The 18,853-nt window shown below is 50.5% G+C and overlaps 1 protein-coding gene across 1 annotated transcript in view; it reads left to right on the forward strand.

The window, feature by feature from the left end:
* The first annotated feature begins 682 nt into the window (after positions 1 to 682).
* Adarb1 (adenosine deaminase, RNA-specific, B1) overlaps positions 683 to 18,853 on the forward strand; it is a 30,221-nt gene continuing 12,050 nt past the window's right edge. The window contains exons 1-6 of the mRNA XM_013032898.1: positions 683 to 748; positions 4,001 to 4,935; positions 8,702 to 8,816; positions 10,902 to 11,070; positions 11,962 to 12,110; positions 13,075 to 13,243. Of these exons, the coding sequence (XP_012888352.1) occupies positions 721 to 748; positions 4,001 to 4,935; positions 8,702 to 8,816; positions 10,902 to 11,070; positions 11,962 to 12,110; positions 13,075 to 13,243 (1,565 nt within the window). The 5' untranslated portion in view covers positions 683 to 720. The remainder of the gene's footprint in view (positions 749 to 4,000; positions 4,936 to 8,701; positions 8,817 to 10,901; positions 11,071 to 11,961; positions 12,111 to 13,074; positions 13,244 to 18,853) is intronic.

Raw genomic sequence — 18,853 nt, forward strand, 5'->3', positions numbered from 1 at the left:
AAATCCTCTTTTTCTTCTACTGTCATTATAGACTCTGTTAGTACAGTATTGCAAAGTATTTAGGAAAAGAAGTATTTATGAAGAGGGATATTCAGGAAGAGGAAACCCTTGAATTTATTAATAATTAGGTAGTCATTCTTTGGCTATTTCCTGGATTTTCTCTAGCCAAGCAGAAGGTAAGTTGTGCCTGGCTCAGACACTGGGTTAGGCTTTGACAACTACACGTGTCGCAGCCTTACCTGTATGACCCTTTCAGGAGGCACGGGGTCAGGTGAGCACTCAGAACTAAGACCTGATGGCATACAGGTTTGAATGCTGCTGTGTTCTCTGGTGGGCTGGTGGGCTGGCTGGTGAGCTTTGGGCCACCTTGCAGGGGAGGGTTGCCACCCCGTCCCTGGCTGCGACCCTCTGAGGCCCTTCCGCTCCCTGGAGTTGAGTGGGGTCCTTGGCATTGGCCTTCGTCCTCCTTTGTTGTGACTCTTTGCAAATCAACCACCATCCTCTATGCAACAGTTGAGGCAAGAGTCCTTGCTGGGAAGAGAGGGTCCCATCCCATTGGCAGACTGACGTTCCTGTTTTATGATCTTTGCCTTTAATTTGCAGTGCTTTTGAGATTGTTCCGCAGACTAGATGCCCTCATGGTAGTCACAGTAAGTGTCTTCTTGCTGTCTTTCAGACAGAAGCAGCCTCCGCCAGTCAAGTCCTCAGAAGTACTTTGCCATGGACGTAGACGATGAAGAGAACATGAGTAAGATCTAGGCCTATCACGTAGCATCACGTAGCTAATTTCCCATTAAATTCTTAGCGCTTTGTAAGTTTGATGTTTCCTGAGATATGGGCTGTTGGCAGAGGCGTGTATGTTTTCTCGTAGGCATGACTATTTACTGTGGACGTTTTCCTACAGCCACCTGTCTAGATTTTTCACTCCTCGTTATCGTCATGGGGCCACCATTTTTATTCCAGAAATACACCTCTAGGTGCCTCACAGAGCCGCATGCGAAGCCCTGTCACAGCGTGGTGCTAGAGTGACACTCTGGATGTGTCATGCAAAATGAAGAAAGCCTTGGAGACTGACCCAGCCGACGCACAGTTGGGGACGATGGCACATACAAGGCACCCTGCAAAGACAGTGGCGATTCCTGCATTTGGAGGGAAGGGTGTGCACAGGGTCTTCAGCTTAAAAAACTGGAATGACACTGCGGGCTAGTGTGGGCCAACATGCATTCTGGGCCCTTTCCCCCTCCCTGGGGCTGCTGGGATGGAGGGCCTTGAGCATGGACGTTCTCCCTTGATATTGTGAGGAGCTAACTTCTCATCTGCTAACCGTCAGTCCGGGGAGCACGTGTATAAGTCAGGTCACAAGTACCCCAGACAGCAGCACGCATGCCAGGGAAGTGGCACAGAAGACTCCGCTTTTCTAGCTAACATAGGCGTGTGTCTCAGGAAGAACACGCCACCCGTGTCCCACTGGAACCCATGACTTTGCACACAGCTGGCCCTGCTTTATCTGATCCATACCCAGAGGCCAGTGGCACCTGAGAGGCCTGCCGGGGGAGGGGGGGTGCTGTGGTGCCGAGGAGGTCTGGAGGTGGGCTCTGTTACACACTGCAGTATGCTAGCCCAGTGACCCCCGAGGGTGCCGCAGGTGTCCCCAAGGCCACCTGCCCAGGCTAGGTCTGTCACCTGCAGGTGCAGCCATCTTCTCCGAGCCCCTGGCAGCTCAGCCATTAGGAAGGTAACCTGCCAGAACAATTGTCACAGAAGGACTGGCTGCTGGGTCTGTCAGCCCTGCACTTTCGATCATTTTGAAATCAGCAAAAAGTTTTATGATTCACTTCACATTTCTGATGTGCAGAGAGAAAACATATCTCCAAAGAGCTGTGAGAGGGCTCTCTGTTCCTTGTTTTAGTATTTTCTTTTTCTTAGCAGCATTTTGAATAAACAGAATATGAACAGTAACATGGTACTTTTATGAATAAGAACTGAGAATTAGTGTGAAATGTTATAGGAAGCATGTTTTTCTTCTACTCTCAAAACTATTTGTCAATTCAGTCCTGATGGTTATTATGTTTGAAAGGAAAGCATTTGGAGGTTATAAATGTTTGGTTAAATGCATGCCCGAATATGTTTATAACAATGTGATTTTTTTATGCTGGTAATTCTGTAAGCAATGTATGTAATGTTCTCAGTCCGTTTACTAATCTTTCCATTCCATCTCTGCTCTATCTTTTTAACCCTTTGTTCCCGGAGTACCGAAAGGAGTAACCTACCGGCCTTTTGCTGGAGGATGTTATAAATGGAAATTTAGGGTCCATTCCATCTACTTTGTCAGCTGGGAGAAGTGGTGTGTGTGTTAGGGAGAAGTTTCCCCTGGGCTTTGTCCATCCAGTGTGATCATTGCTGTCTCTGGATGGCCATGGCCTTGGACATTCGCAGTCCTTCACCCCACGGATAGACACCAAAGACCCAGGGTCTTAGCCACATTGACCTTTCTCATAGGTTGCACTGACAAACAACACTTCCAGAGTTTTCAGTATCCTTAGTGTAAGTAGAACTGCTTGTACATCCCACACTAGAAATAGACCCAAAAGCCACCATATCAGACCACATGCTCACAATTTTACAGAAGATTTTGCTCAATATTTCTGTGAATATTTGGAAGCAACTGGTGAGTCATTTACAACATTGTGATATCCTAAGCCTTATATGAAGGGCTTGTAAGCCTAATGGATGAAAAAGGAATTTTTTTTTCAGACTGTTCAATCAACTTAAAGGAAGGAGTAAATGCTTTCATATCTTCCTTTTTATAAAATAGTTTTTGTTTTTGAGATAGAGTCTCCCAAAGCTCACGCTGGCTTGGAGACCTTGAGCCTCCTGCCTGAGCCTCTCAGGAACTGGTATAGATTCTGTCCCCCATCCTCACTTCCCCTTTTAAAAATCAAAATGATGTCTATTTTACCAATTATCTTTATTAATTTTAAACATGAAATATCTTTAAAATGGAAGATAAAAAATCATTTTAAGCTTGGTAGGGTAGCCCAGACCTGTAATCCCAGCTAGGGAGGATTGAGGTTCAAAGCCATCTGGGCGAAAGTTAGTAAGACCTTTTCTCAGTTAATAAGCGGGATGCGGTAGCATACTACTGAAGCTGGCCCTGAATACCAACAGGAGATCCTATCTGAAAAATAACTAAAGAAATAAGTGAAAGGCTGTGGACTTAGCCTCGGCCTGCCATGCTGCTGCCCAGGCATATGGCTTGAGTTCAAACGCTACTACCACCAAAACCAAGAATTACTTCAAAGTCACCAATTCATGGCAGGCCCTGGAGGCAAAGACCAGCAGTAGAACACCTACTGCCAAAAAAGTTAGGTGCATTTATGAAGTTAAGAAATTGTAGCCTATAATTCTGTATTTTTCTCTTATATATAGTTTTATGATAAAATGTGTTAAAGATTCTGAGGCAAATATCCCCAAATACAATGAAAAATCAAATCAGTACTAAAAAGTAAAGCCATATTCTTAAAAAAATTTTAAGTCATAATACTCTACATAATGACAGTTTCTATGACCAATTCATAAACTAAATCAAATAATCACGTGTGTTGATTTGATACTTTAAACCTTAGACACAAACTTGGGAATGTGTGTTTTAAATTGTGCTTCCTCTTTTGAGAGATGCTGCGGTCAATGTGGGAACACTTGGCCTTGACAGGGAAGGCTGAGAGAAAATGTGTTTGCACATGGCTGTATTCCACGCAGAAGCTGTTTGTGTACTAACTAGCAGAGGGAGTAGCTCTTAGGCAGCAAACCTCAAATCACTCATTTCAGCTGAGCCCGAGAGTTCTTTGAGCTGAGACAGTTCCTCGTGTTTGCATGAGCAAGGCAATGTATACACACACATCACTTACCCAGTTACAAAGAAATAAAGGAATCTATAAATTTTGCATTTACAAGATCCTGCAACGAAGGCGTTGTAAGTTACTCTTTCTGGGCACCGCAGGTTCCAGCAGCACTGATGTTAAGGAAAACCGCAATCGGGACAACGTGCCCCCCAGGGACAGCAGTGCACCCGGTCCTGGCGAGGGCACACAGCTCTCCAACGGGGGTAGCGGCAGCACCAGCCGGAAGCGGTCCCTGGAGGAGGGCAGCAATGGCCACTCCAAGTACCGCCTGAAGAAGCGGAGGAAAACTCCTGGGCCTGTGCTGCCCAAGAACGCCTTGATGCAGCTGAATGAGATCAAGCCTGGCTTACAGTACATGCTGCTGTCTCAGACAGGGCCTGTGCACGCCCCGCTGTTTGTCATGTCCGTGGAGGTGAATGGCCAGGTGTTTGAGGGGTCTGGCCCCACAAAGAAGAAGGCAAAACTCCACGCTGCCGAGAAGGCCTTGAGGTCTTTTGTTCAGTTTCCTAATGCCTCCGAGGCCCACCTGGCCATGGGCAGGACCCTGACTGTGAACGCCGACTTCACGTCTGACCAGGCCGACTTCCCCGACACGCTCTTCAACGGCTTTGAGACGCCGGACAAGTCAGAGCCGCCCTTCTATGTGGGTTCCAACGGAGATGACTCTTTCAGCTCCAGTGGGGACCTCAGCCTGTCGGCGTCCCCAGTGCCTGCCAGCCTCGCCCAGCCCCCCCTGCCCATCCCCCCTCCGTTCCCACCCCCGAGTGGGAAGAACCCCGTGATGATCTTGAATGAGCTGCGCCCAGGGCTCAAATACGACTTCCTCTCCGAGAGTGGGGAGAGCCACGCCAAGAGCTTCGTCATGTCCGTGGTCGTGGACGGTCAGTTCTTCGAAGGCTCTGGGAGAAACAAGAAGCTCGCCAAGGCCCGGGCCGCCCAGTCTGCCCTGGCCACTATCTTCAATATGCACTTGGACCAGACACCGTCTCGCCAGCCTGTCCCCAGCGAAGGGCTCCAGTTGCACTTGCCGCAGGTAAGGAAGGGTATGTGCTGTAAAGCCAGTGGCATTGCCCTTGGTGACACTTTGATGCTGCTGCCTTGGGCTTCCGGTGTTGCCCGGGACCCCGTGTCCTCAGCAGAAATAGGACTGTCACTAGTGAGTCCAGCCAGGGACTCTCCTCACTACCATGGTCAGATGGTCCCTGAGAAGCATGGTGGCCTTCTGCTGTGAGGTGGGGTTGTACTGGTGTAGGGTGGAGAAATCTGAGCCCTGACCATGAGGCACGGTCCACTTGAGATCCACACCACCCTCCCCGCTCAGCTGGACGTGGTAGCATGCTACTGAAGCAGGCCATTACCCCACACCAAGTGTTTGTCAAGAGAAGGGCAGGCGAGCCCCAAACACTGGACCTTTGTCTCCAGTAGGTGGTTTTTTCTTTGAATGGTCATTGTAGGGTGCAGTCTTCTACATAAACTAAGAGCTGCTGGCCAGCTCACCAGTGGAAACCCAGGTGGGGTCACTGCTGTGTGCTCCCAAGTGACAGGTTGCATTTTTAAGGCTAGGAGCTGGGCTTAGAGAAGCAGCCATGGTGGTGGGGAGCGGTGATCTTGAATCTGCTAGCTTCTGGGCGTCTCTGTGCACCCATGGGGCTTCTCTCTACTCCAGCTGGATGTGAGCAGCCATGCTGACGTTTGTCTCCCACCCAGTGGCATCAGAAGATAGGGGTTCTCTGGGGCTCAGGTTGTGTCTGTGGGCCCCACCATGTTCACTAGGTCTTGCTTCTCTTCTTGGAAACCCAAAACTCTGCTGGTCTATTGTTTAAAAAAAATTATGCTTTTGACTTTCTTCTGTGTGGCTTCCTTTTTACCTAAAAAGCTGTCTAGTGGTATCTAGCCATGGGGAGGGGCATGGATGGCAGGGTCCTCCACTGCTTTCCTCCAGATCTTTAATGTGCAGGTAACGCACGCCACATTTGGCCAGAGTGAATCAAGCACGGCAGTGGACAGCTTGCCTTTTCCTGCGTCCCGGTGTGTGAGGCCACCTCTCTCCTGCCTGTGACGCAGCTAGAGCTGCTCATGCAGCTGGGTCTGAGCTGACATAGCTCTCAGTTTTAAAAGAAGGAAACTACCAGATACAACACGAGCTGAAAGGAATACAGAAGTATTTTACTGTTTTTTTTTTGTTTTGTTTTTTAGGATCTAAGTATTTCCTACCCTATTAACTCCTTTCGGTCATTCCTCCAAGAATTGCCAGGGCCTGTGTAACTTTACAAACCAGAGGCTCTAGGTCCCCGGTGATTTTTTTTTTTATTTTTAGGATTATTAGTGGGTAAAATATTCAGCCTGAGTTTGTCAGACCAACTGAAGTGACTTGTCCCCTCTTAATGTTCATGGAGTGGGGTCAGACCACTGAAGCCACTTGAGCTACTCTGGAGCCCACGTACCAGAGGCTTTGCAGTGTTACCGGGAGCCCCTAAGGGAGAAGGCCTTAGCCAGCCTCCCTGGTATGGCTGCCTGCTGTAGGGCTTCTGGTGGAAGGATCAAATCTCTGGCCTAAAAGGCGGGGGTCCTGGGAGGGACCTGGACGGCAGGGCCCCCCTGCACCTTCTGAAGCTGCTGAGCACCAGAGCCTGGACCCCAGTCCAGCGCCACCCGCGTGGGGGCGGTGAGCTGGGTCTCCTGCCACCTCTGTGCCTTCCGGAGCGGCCTGGCAGCGCCGCTCTTTCTTCAGAGTACCAGGACCGGTCCTGGGAGGGTTGTGCTGGGGTTCAATGCCTCTTCATTACAAGTTTCAAATGCACATTCAAGAGTGGGAGCAAGCTTAGCTTTTTCCTGGTGTGAGCCTGGAAGGATTCAGTACAGGTGTTCCTGGTCTTCTACAGTTCTGCCTTCCTGGGCTTCAGGGCGTGGGGGGAAGGTTCTAAAATCAGACAGCAGTGGCTGCGTGATGACTGGTGCCCTGCTGTAGTGCACCCTGCCCACATGGCACTGTTGAGTGTTGTCCCGGAGCCCTGTGTGTGCCTGAGGCTGAGCAGTGCTGCTGGGATGTGTGGCTTGGCTTTTAGGAGCACGCTGCTTTGTCATTCCACTCACCCCTCCAGTTTAGAGAGCAGTCACTTCATGAACCACAGGGGGCATGAGCTGCCCGGGTGTCCCACGGCTACACAGGCTCTGGGTTCCGGCGAAGGCCACCAGCTCCTGTCCTCTGCAGACCACCCTCTAAGTGCTTGCAGAGAGGCCTGGCCTTCTGCAGAGCGGGAGCTGGCATTTCCTGGGTGTGTCCGGCATGTCTACTGTCATTTTTCCCACTGAGTAAATTCGAAGGCATTGTCCTGTGTCTGGCATCCTGGCTCGGGACGGCTCCCGCAGCCCACTTCTGTCCAATCCTTCTCCTCACCCATGTCATGTGTGTGCTACTGCTGTTCCTTTGAGGTCATGAGAACCTGGCCACAGGCTTTTGTCACTCTGAACCTGTGCGGCCACCCTTTGAGGCTCACTGGTGACTTCTGGTGCAGAGACAGGTGGAGAACATCCTGCCAACAGCATTATCGTAAATAGGCTGTCCGCTAGAACGAGCGTGACTTTCCTTGTTATTTTGGAAGTCTTCTGTTAAGGGCAACATTAGGTTTGCCAGTGGCAGTGCGATTGTCTGAACGTGTGTGTAAGGTTAGTAGTATGTTGGTCTCATTTGGCTCATCAAACCTCGACCCAACAGCCATTGTCCCAAACACTGGAGACTCATCATTTCCAAGACCTAAGCCACCAGAGAAAGACTACAAAAGCCAGGCGCCTGTAGCTCACATCCGTAACTCTACCTGCTCAAGAAGCTGAGATCTGAGGATCGCAATTTGAAGCCAGGCTGGGCAGAAAAGTCCCCGTGAGACTCTTATCTCCAATAAACTACTCAAAAGAGTCAGAAGTGGTGCCGTGGCTGAAGTGGTATAGTAGGCCCTGAGTTAAGCCCCAAGACTGGCCAAAAACAAAAAAAAAGACTGTAAAATCTGAGAAATGTGTTTCCTCTGTGATGCCCCCCACCTTTAGACAGGCATTTCCAGCACTGTGTCCAGACCTCCCTCCTGAGCACCGGTGGGTATGCCCTCGTGTCGTTCATCCCAGGGAGAGCCCTTCTCGGGCTCCAGGATGTGCCCGGAGCTCACGCATGTGAGTGAGCCCGGCCAGCCTTTGTGGGTGCGGGGACACAGGGACACCCAGCAGCGGCCGGTGTGCCTTTGAGGGCAAGGTTCTGTGCAAACATCTTTATTCAGTTGCACTTCCAGGCTGCCCTTGGCCACACTGCTGCCCACTGCTGGCCTCAAACCCTTGAGGGGGCCAGGAGAGGAGCCTCTCTGCTGTCTCTAAAAGTGCAACCAGGGGAGTCCAGCCTCTGCGTGCGGCAGAGCAGCGTGGGGTGGGAAGCGGAGTGCAGGCCTCTCTGTGCCTCAATTTCCCCTTGTGAGATCGGGCTCTGTGTGTGTGAGGATTGGGAGGTAGGACTCCCAGCCAGAGCCTTGAAGGACCCTGAGACATCTGTTTCCAAAGAATGTTTTGAGAGCAATGTGTGCATGTGTGCATACTGATACATAGCATGTATGCACACATACACATGCATGCACACCCATGTGCACACATACACATGCCCACACACGTGCACACTTGCTTGTTGCCTTTACCCTTAATGGTTTTCTGGAGGAGAAGCGGTGTGCATCCCTGTGTAAGTCACAGTGCATGTTGGTGGGAGGGAGGACTGGACGCAGCCCGGGAACACACTGACTCTAACCTTGCTCTCTGTGCTTCACTAGGTGTTGGCAGATGCTGTCTCACGCCTGGTGCTGGGTAAGTTTGGTGACCTGACAGAAAACTTCTCCTCACCTCACGCACGCAGGAAAGTGCTTGCTGGAGTGGTCATGACCACAGGTAAGTGTGTTGTGCTCTATCTGCATGCCCACTCCCATGTTTGACAGCTGTGAGATGCTGTCAGTCTGGAGAGGCCCTGTGACACCACCGGGAATTACTTTCTATGCCTGTACCTGCCGTATGCAGGGGTAGGGACAGCATCTCTGTATGCAGGTAGAGGGGCAGCATCTGCTGAACAAAAGCATAGGAACGCGCCTTTTTCCTGTCGGGGCTGAGGCGTAGCTCAGTGGGAACTCACTTGCTTTGCAGACAGAAAGCCAGACTTCATTCCCCAGCACCAACAAAGTAATAAAACCTTCCTTGTTAAACTGGGATTCGAGCTCAGAGCCTCTTCTAGGCAGGCATTCCACTACTGAGCCACACCTGTAGTCCTGTTTGCCTCAGGTTATTTTTAAGATGAGGTCTCACTTCCTGTCTAGGCACATACCTAGCTACCTAGCGTGCAATCTACTGATTCAGGCTTCCTGCAGTTGCTGGATGACAGCACATGACAGCTTCCCTCGGTTGAGAGGGAATCTTGCAGACTTTCCTATCTGAGCTGACCTAGAGCCATGGACCTTCCAGACCCAGCCTCTCATGCCGCTGTATGACAGGCACATGCCACCGTGCTCACTATGGGTCTCTTGAACTTCTCTGTCTGGCCTGGCTTTAACCCACAATCCTTTAGTTCTTAGTCTCCCAATTAGCTACAAGATTACAAACTTGAGACACTGCCACCTGACTAAATACTCAGCTTTTTGACCTGAGTCTTGACTTTGGAGAAAGCATACTGTGTTAAATTTTAGCAACTCTTGTCTTCAATTATGTGATTGGCCTCAATTTGCTCAGGGAAAAGCACACTACTGACTTACTTGCATTTCAGCTGGAAATCGTCTGCATTCTCAGTTAGTGTTATTTCTGCCAGATCTGTGTGGCTCCAACAGCACATCTAGATAGACCACAAAGTCTGTGGGGGAAAGCACAGTTCGGGATAGTAGTTGCCCCATTAGATTATTTAGAAGTTTCCAGCGGTGAAGGAACTGCTGCCCTCCTCCTTTATACCCACGGAGTGTGGAGACAGCAGCATCATCTCCGTGGTTGCTAAGGCCAAGGATGAAGAGCCGCACGCTTGACCAGTGCCTGGCTCCCGGGGGTGGAGGGGGCAGCGTGGGACGATCTTGGCCTAGCCTGGATAGGAATGTAGGCCGCAGAGCAGAGAGGTGGAGCTGGAGGAAGAATGCGCACCAGCCAGGGAGACCCCCCCCCCCATTCCCCATGCTAGTAACCTTGTCATCTCCCGTGCAGTGGCTCTGCCTTGGCTGTGCCGGGGTATGACCTGCTGGGAGGCCACACTCAGGGTTCTTTTGCCAGGCCAGGGATGGAACCCAGGCCTCACGCCAGCCAGCGTCTGCTGTGAGTCACACCCAGCCCTCACTTATGTCCACATGTCCTGTCTGAGTCAGTGACCTCGCAAGGCTGGTACCCGAGCAACCCCTCTCTGGAGGTCACTCCCCCTTAGCTGCCTTCAAGCCATTCTTCCCAACCTTTACAGGGTTTTTGTTTTCAGCAAGGGGGGAAGGGGGGAGTATTTTTGTTTTGAATAACAGGTGTTTGAACTCATTACTTTGTCCTTACTGAGCTGGTCCCCTACCACTTGGGCCACGTCCTCGGTCCTTTGTGCCTTAGTTATTTTTCAGATAAGGCCTTGCCTTCTTGCCCAGGGCTGGCCCAGGACTATGCTCCGCCTGCTGCCTGTGCTTTCCCCAGAGCTGGGACGTCAGGAACACACCATCATCTGTGGCTTTTTAGCAAAATAGGGTCTTGCTAATTTGTTGCCTGTGCTAGTTTCAAACCACAATCCTAATTTCACTTTACACAAGCAGCTGGGATTACAGAAATGGACCACCTGATCTCTCTTTATTGCTTTGAATCTTCATTTGGGAGGTTCCTTCCAGGACAGGTAGTACCTTTGCATGGTGCTCCCTGCCTAGATGCCAGGGGTGTGTGCTCCAGGGAAAAGGCTGTATTAAGAATGGGAACTCAGGGATCTGAGTGGTCTCACAGCCCCCGTCTCTGTGCGACACCAGCTGCTCTCCTGTCTTTCAGGCACAGACGTCAAAGACGCCAAAGTGATAAGTGTTTCAACAGGGACAAAGTGTATCAACGGTGAATACATGAGTGACCGTGGCCTCGCGCTGAATGACTGCCACGCAGAGATAATCTCCCGGCGGTCCCTGCTCAGGTTCCTCTATGCACAACTTGACCTTTACTTAAAGTAAGTTTAGCAGCAAACAAAAAGGAAGCTATTTTGTGTGTATGTGCTGGTCCTGGGGCTTGAACTCAGGGTCTGGTCACTGTCCCTGAGCTTTTTTGCTCAAGGCTAGTGCTCTACCACTTTAGCCACATTCCACTTCCACTTCTGGTTAATTGGAGATAAGTCTCACAGACTTTCCTGCCTGGGATGGTTTCAAACTGCAGTCCTCGGACCCCTTATCCTCCCAAGTAGCGAGGATTACAGGCGTGAGCTACTGGCACCTGAGAAGGAACCTGTTTTTAGTATCTTCTATCAGAAAACAATACAGAGTTTTTTGTTCCTGTATACCCTGAGAAGTTCTCAAAATGCTAGCTGTATTAGTAATACTGAGGCTGAGTCCTGTTCTCCTGTGACATGCATTAGACCCTGCTCTCCCGTGCTGCTGACTGAATCTCATTCTTCCATGATACTCCATCATGAAATAGAGTGGACTAAACTTAAAAATACATGCACATTTATGCCTGAAGTAGGCATTCATATGGAACATAGGCCATGTTTGAGACCCTGTGATTTTTTTTTCAGTATGGATAAAAACAAGATTTCCTAAATACCCCATAATGGTGGTTCTCATTCTAATCCCGTGTCTGATCAGAACAAATCATGGACCTGACTACTTTTCTTAGTAAGACCATTTCCTCCCTGTTGTCTTTCTGCTGTGAAATCACGGCTGAGGAGTGGTGGCCTACAGTTAGTGACATGTCTGGTAGGGAATGGACCTGAGCTATTGACGACCATAGACATGTCTAGCAGAGATTCCAGATCAAGCTCACCTCTCCCCTCCAGAAAACCTGCCAGACGCCAAATGCGAATGATACAGCTTTCAACATCTTTTTTGTACCTTTTCTCATGCAGTAGCAAGGATGATCAGAAAAGGTCCATCTTTCAGAAGTCGGAGCGAGGTGGATTCCGCCTGAAGGACACCGTGCAGTTCCATCTATACATCAGCACGTCACCATGCGGGGACGCCAGAATCTTCTCTCCCCACGAGCCAGTGCTAGAGGGTATGAGGGCAGCCTCCAGCAGTCCATAGGCCTAAGGAAGATCTATCACATGTAGACAGATGCTACATACTGGGTGTGGGTGCAATGTGGGGTCTGGAGAGCATGAATTATTTCTTCTCTATGAAGTTTAATTAGTAAATTGTAAATAAAAATGCAGATTTTAATTCTGATTGGGCTAATTTCTGATTAGCCCAGTAATTAGAATGGAGGGGAGATAAGAGATCAAAATGAGAACCCTATTTAATCTACCTCCGGGTCAGATGACTGTGGTCCTTCATTTTTCTGGTGAGCTATGGGAGTGGGAAGCTGCTCTCCCAGAAGCCGGTGGAGGCCGGTGCCATGAGACACTGCTGGCCGCACAGGCTTCACCCTGAAGGCCAGGCCAGCCTTGGTGTCACAGGTATTCACAGCCATCTCTGCTCCCATGCTTAAGCATCATTATATATTCTGTGTAGGACATTTGATCATATTGTTTCCCTTAACGATAAAGGCAGTAGACTTACTGTGGTCACTTGCTAAATATTTTCAAAATATGAAAAGGGAAATAAAAATCACCCATGTTTATATGACCCTAGAATGACCATACTTCCCATAGATTTATTTCTGCATATGTCTACATGAGGGTTCAAGTACAACGAACACCAACTATCTGTCACTCAGAATTAGTAGATGTTAGCATTTTGTCCTGTTTGCTTCCACTCATCATTGATGACAGAAAAAACTATTTCAGTCAAAATGCTAACTGCCTTCTCCTAAACCCCACGGAGACCACTTTTGTAAATTTGGCTTGTATCACATCCTTTTAAATCAGTTTTATAATTTATAAATTATATTGTATGTGTATTGTACGTATGACACAAGCATGTGTACAAGCTGTTTTAAGTTCATAGGGCATCGTTAGATCCTGCTGCACAGTAAGTTGATAGCTTACTCCCTGTGGGTCTGAACCTTTTCTTTCTCTTAGAGCCAGCAGACAGACATCCAAATCGTAAAGCAAGGGGACAACTACGGACCAAAATTGAGTCTGGAGAGGGGACAATCCCTGTGCGCTCCAACGCCAGCATCCAGACCTGGGATGGGGTGCTGCAGGGTGAAAGGCTGCTCACCATGTCCTGTAGTGACAAGATAGCTCGGTAAGGCCCGAAGGCCCCCGCTGCCCGGGGTGAGTCCTTCCAGCCGCCCCGCTGCGTGTGTAACTCCTTCTAGCTACCCTCTGCATGATGTCGCCCCGCTGCATGGTGTGAGTCCTTCAAGCCACCCTGTCGTATGTGAGTCCTTCCAGGCACCTTGTTGCATTTGTGAGTCTTTCCAACTTCCCTTTTCCAGAACTGTTTGGAGTTGGGCACTATTCCCTGCTTGGGTACTTATCCCAAGAGTTCTCTGAAGGTGGCCCCTGCGAGGGCGATGGCACAGGAGGCTCGGCCTTTCCTCACTGCCTCTTTATAGCCAGCATATCTTTTCATTCATTCATGGACTTGGGGTTAGGGTGATTGTGCTGAACATGCTACAAACTGTGGTATTTTAAACTGTTGGCTCCCAAAGGAAAGCACAGAGAATCTCCTTGTCTGCGGCAGGTGTTTGATCTTGACTGATACACTTGCAGCTAAAAAGTGTCCTCTTAGCACTGCTTTTGCTGCACCCCATAGTTCTGGTATGTTGAGTTCATCTTCCTGCATCCAAAGTGTTTTATCATTTCCCTTATGGCTTCTTTAATTCATTGGCAATCTAAAAGAAATTTCCCTGTTACTCTCAGCTACTTCAGGTCCAAGACAGACTACTTTATAGAGAAAAGGTTTGAGGGGAGATTGAAAGTCCTACACAGGGTAGCAAGCTCTGTACCCCACCCAGAGTACACAGGGTAGCAAGCTCTGATGAGGACACCGTAGATGGCTTCACCTCATGGATAACAGCAGCACAATGGCAGGGGCTCGTCCATCAGACAGCAGGCCAGAGTGTAATGCCAGTGTCAGATGCAGGCTTGCATCATAACCCGCTCACAAGGGTCCCCAAAGGCTGTCTTCCATGGTGAGTGCCCTCTGACCTCTAGGCTCCATGGCCTATCTACTTCCACGTCACCTCAGCAAGACCTGGCTTCTCTCCTCTCACTGCATCTCACCGAGACCTGGTTTCCCACACATGGACCCTCACTGTGCAAGCCTCGACCAAACCGCAGCAAGTGGTTTATGGTTTTTACACTAATGTTTATAAGATAGTAGGCCCGTGGTTTTCCTAAACCTTGCAGATTCTCTTACCTGGTTTTGGAATCAATGTTATACGAGTCTGGTTGAGTGAGGCTTTCTTCTTATTGCTCTTCCCCAGCTCCTCCTAAGATACAGTGTGCAGAATGCAGAGAAATGACCAGTCCCTGAGTTATGGTGGCTGTTGTTGCCCTCACAGCTGTCAGTGTCATTTTGGCCGAAGATAGATCCAGAAGTTTCAGTTAGAATTTCAGGTCCTTTTCTGGTTACTAGTTCCTTAAAATTTGGTCTATGTAGTTGAAATATTGAGCCTTTATACTATTCTAGAACTTGGGGATTTAAGGCGGCTTTGAACTAGCAAGTTGATGGGTTATGGACGCAGGCAGAGGGTGTGGGAACGCGGTGGAACCACAGTTAATGGCCGTGAGGGTGAGAAGAGAGGAGGGCCAGAGTGTGTCCGGGAGGAAAGATGCTCGAGGTCAGCCCAGCAGTTCCTTCTCCTCCCATTCCAGACCTGGGCTACCTGGAGGAGAGGCTAAAAGCAAGTGGCAATCTGTGTTGGAAAGTCAGAACTGGTGTACTGACTCATAAGGTCTGTGCCCCTTGTCTTGACCCACAGCCTTGGGCACAAACACAGATGAGCAGGGCAAGGCAGTGTCAGAGTGGCTGAGGAAAGCCACGATCCCTACTAGTATAGATGTCCAAAACAATGCCAGTTGGTTAAAGCCCTGTCTCTGTCCAGGGACCCCTGTGGAAGAGGCAAGTGGGCTGGGCAGCCATTTTCCACACAGAGAGTACCACAGGTAGGGGACAAATTGCTGTGGTAGATGGGGGGGGGGGAGAATGCAGTGTCTATCCATGTGTCCTGCCACCGGGCTGGCAGACGGGCAGTGAAGGCTCTGGGATATGGGGAGGCTTACCTGGGGTTGGGAGTTGTGGGCATGGGGAGAGCCTGGGCTCTGGTCACTGCAGCCTAGGTCTCTGGCTGCAGGGGATTGTGACTCACACATAGCCAGATGAGATCAGGGGGCTTGGTGAGTGTAGAAGACAGGCAGGGGAGGCAGGCAGCAGGAAACAGGGGCTTTTGGTAGAGGTTAGCAGCATAGGGAACCTGGGCGGGGGCTCCCCAAAAGGGCATGCTACACGGTTGTTCGTTTTGAGGGGCCTATGTGACTCTTTGGTTGATCTGGTTAGGTTGAGAGTTGGAAGCGGGTCTGGGGACACGCCAGGAAGCTGCAGGCCTGGGTCCAACTGCCCATCAGTGGGCAGAGGCTGAAGAGGCTATAATTGGGGACCTGGCTGCCCATTGGTGGGGAGTCAGGGCCAAGTTAGGCACTGCACTGGGTCCAGGGCACAGAACACATAGCCCTCTGAAGCCTGTTCTCAAAGAAATCACCTAAGGAAAACAAAAGAGAAAAGGTCACACACAGATGCCCTGAACCCAGGGCAGCAGGCCTGAGGTTGCACCGTGAGCTTGAGCACCTGTGCTCCTCACCTCTGGTGACAGCAGAGCGTCCCCCCCACCCCGGGCCCAGTCCGGAACGGGGTGCATGTGGACACTCCGGGGCACCTCAGTCTGTGTGATGGTTTGTTTCATAGGTGCTTTTGCTGTGTGGAGTCTGTGGTCCGGTGACAGCAGAGCGTCCCCCCTCCCCCCTCCCCGGCCCAGTTCGGAATGGGGTGGGTGTGGACACTCCGGGGCACCGCAGTCTGTGTGATGGTTTGTTTCCTAGGTGCTTTTGCTGTGTGGAGTCTGTGGTCTGGGGAAGGTGGGTATCTGTTCTCTGCAAGGCTGGGCCTGTCGGCAGAGTTGGCTGTGAAGCCTCCCATTTTCAGCCTACAGCCTCCAGAGTTCTGGAAGCTCCAGGGATCCTAGGAAAGGAGTGCTAAGAATTAATGAGTCCTAACAGATGCCTTTCTGCAGGATCACAGCATTAGTGTGCCCAGGGGAAGCCTCTGCCTGAGAACCCCAAACCCTGGGCTTCTAATCTGCATTAGAAAGGAGCTCTGAGGTCTCCAGAGCCCCTTCAGCTTTGTTTTATAAAGTAGGAAGCTTGCTTTCCTTCCCTTTAAGGAGGATAGAAAGAGTGAGTCTAGGAACTGAGGCATTCTTCCATTCAACACATTAAAAAAGTCTTTTCTGGGGCAGATACACTCTTGTGATGCTGAGACAGCCAGCAAATGCAACAGACAGCAGTGATGTTCCTCCTGCAGGCTAGAGGTTGGAGGTTAGAGGTTAGAGGTACTAGGTGAGGAAGACCAGGCACATTGGGCGTAAACTTAAGAAGAAGGTGGGACCTGGGGCTGACTCCATGGACCTGGGGCTGACTCCATGGACCTGGGGCTGACTCCATGGAGCTCCGGGCTGAAGGAGGGCAGGTGAGGGTCTAGAAAGTGACAGGCTATTGCACACCCAGCATTTGCTCAAGAGCCGTTGGGGATAGCGAGCGAGAAGGGCTGACTCGCGTGTTCACAGTGCTACAGCATGCTGCTACCTGTTGGAGAGGGGAGGGCTGGGCTGTGAGGGGAGGGCTGGGCTGTGAGGGGAGGGGAGGGCTGTGAGGGGAGGGCTGGGCTGTGAGGGGAGGGCTGGGCTGTGAGGGGAGGGCTGGGCTGTGAGGGGAGGGCTGGGCTGTGAGGGGAGGGCTGAGAGGGGAGGGCTGGGCTGTGTGGGGAGGGCTGGGCTGTGTGGGGAGGGCTGGGCTGTGAGGGGAGGGCTGGGCTGTGTGGGGAGGGCTGGGCTGTGAGGGGAGGGCTGGGCTGTGTGGGGAGGGCTGGGCTGTGAGGGGAGGGCTGGGCTGTGTGGGGAGGACTGAGAGGGGAGGGCTGGGCTGTGAGGGGAGGTCTTCTGAAGGTGGATCCGCAGGGATCTGTGCTGATCATCTCTGAGAGTTGGAAGAGAGGTGAATGCAACTCCAGCATGCAGCCTGGGCAGCCACAGGCCAGAGATGGGCACAGCAGAGGAACACTGTCTGCATGCTGGGCCCACCACAGTTTACCACTCAGACCTAGAGGCTCCTAGTGTCCACTGTGGTCCAGACAGTGGGAGGTGCAGCTGGGTGTGGGCTGGGCGCACAGTGCCTCCCCTGGGACAGCTGGTAGAGGGAAGTCCACGTGACCATCACCCCGCCTGCTCTCCTTCCTGGGCCCAGCCCTCTGTCTCCAGGCTGCCCACTTCCCTGCCCCACTGACGCCAAGTGGCCTTCCCAACGTGTGGCCACCATGGCCTGTCCCCCCCCCCCGTCCCTTTCCCTGAGGCCCATTGCTGGACCCTGACATCACATCCTACAAGGTACCAGGATCAGTTCTTGTCCCTAAACACCTGCACCCGGTAGAAGTTCCACTGCTCACCCCAGTCTACACAGCCGCCACGGCCGCTCCTGCGGTCAGGCGGACCTGGGCCTCTCCTGCACCTGCCTCTCCTGTACCTGCAGCTAGATACGCCTTCCTCCTACAGCCTGTTACCCCAAGGAACCTTCCCTAATCTTCTGCCCCTCATCTTCCCTTTTCATAGTACCTTATTCTTTCCCTCAGGTTGATTTGCATCAGTGAGTGGGTCTTCATTTATTTGCCTTTTTGGTGCTTTATTTTTAAATGATTCATTCTTATTAGCATCTGTCAGTCATGCACGAGGTTTCATCCCAACATGTCCATTTATATCTACATCTCTGTCTTTCTCCCTCCTCCCCTCCATCTCTTCACAAGCTAGTCTCAGGAAGTTTCCTTGTTCTATTTTCAGCCATGTACATAAAATATTTTGACCGCATGCACCTCCTTTCCCGCCTCCGTTCCTCCTCCTCCTCCCACTAGTGCCTGCATCCCACACAAAATGTTTCAGCTTCCTAGTATTTGTTTTCATTAAAGTGTTTCATAATTTTTCAGAGGGTATTATTATGGTATCTCTTACATGCATGCACCACAGTCAGATTGATCATGTATATATGTATATGATCATGTATGTGTTTACTTGTGTTTACATCTTAGGTTTAACATCTACATATGGGAGAAAACATGTAACCTTTGTCCTGCTGAACCTGGCTTACTTTTCTTAATATGATGGCTTCCAGATCCATCCATTTCCCTACAAATGACAACTTCTATTCTTCTTTATGGTTGACTAACACTCATGTATGTGTGTGTGCACATACACGCTCCACATTGTCCTGATTTGCTGGTTAGTTGTAGGGAATCTAGGCTGTTTCCAGATCTGGGCTGGGGTGCTGCTATGATATCCTGACTTACATTCCTTTGGGAAAATGCCTGGAAGTAATATTACTGGGTCATGGGCTAGTTCTACTTTTAGCTTTCTTAGGAAACACCATACTGATTCCCAACAGTGTATTAGGGCTCCTCTTTCCCCACATCCTCATCAACATTTTGTTTTTGTTTTTTGATGGCCATTCAGACTGGACTGAGATGGAATCTCAATTCTAAAGAATCAGTAACCTTGGGCTGGGAAGGTGGCTCAGTGGTAGAGCGCTTGCCTTGCATGCTCGAGGCCCTGGGTTCGATTCCTCAGCACCACATAAGCAAAAAGAAAAAAGC

The sequence above is a fragment of the Dipodomys ordii genome, unplaced genomic scaffold (assembly GCF_000151885.1).
Source record: "Dipodomys ordii isolate 6190 unplaced genomic scaffold, Dord_2.0 Scaffold159, whole genome shotgun sequence".
In the NCBI taxonomy this organism is placed as follows: Eukaryota; Metazoa; Chordata; class Mammalia; order Rodentia; family Heteromyidae; genus Dipodomys; species Dipodomys ordii.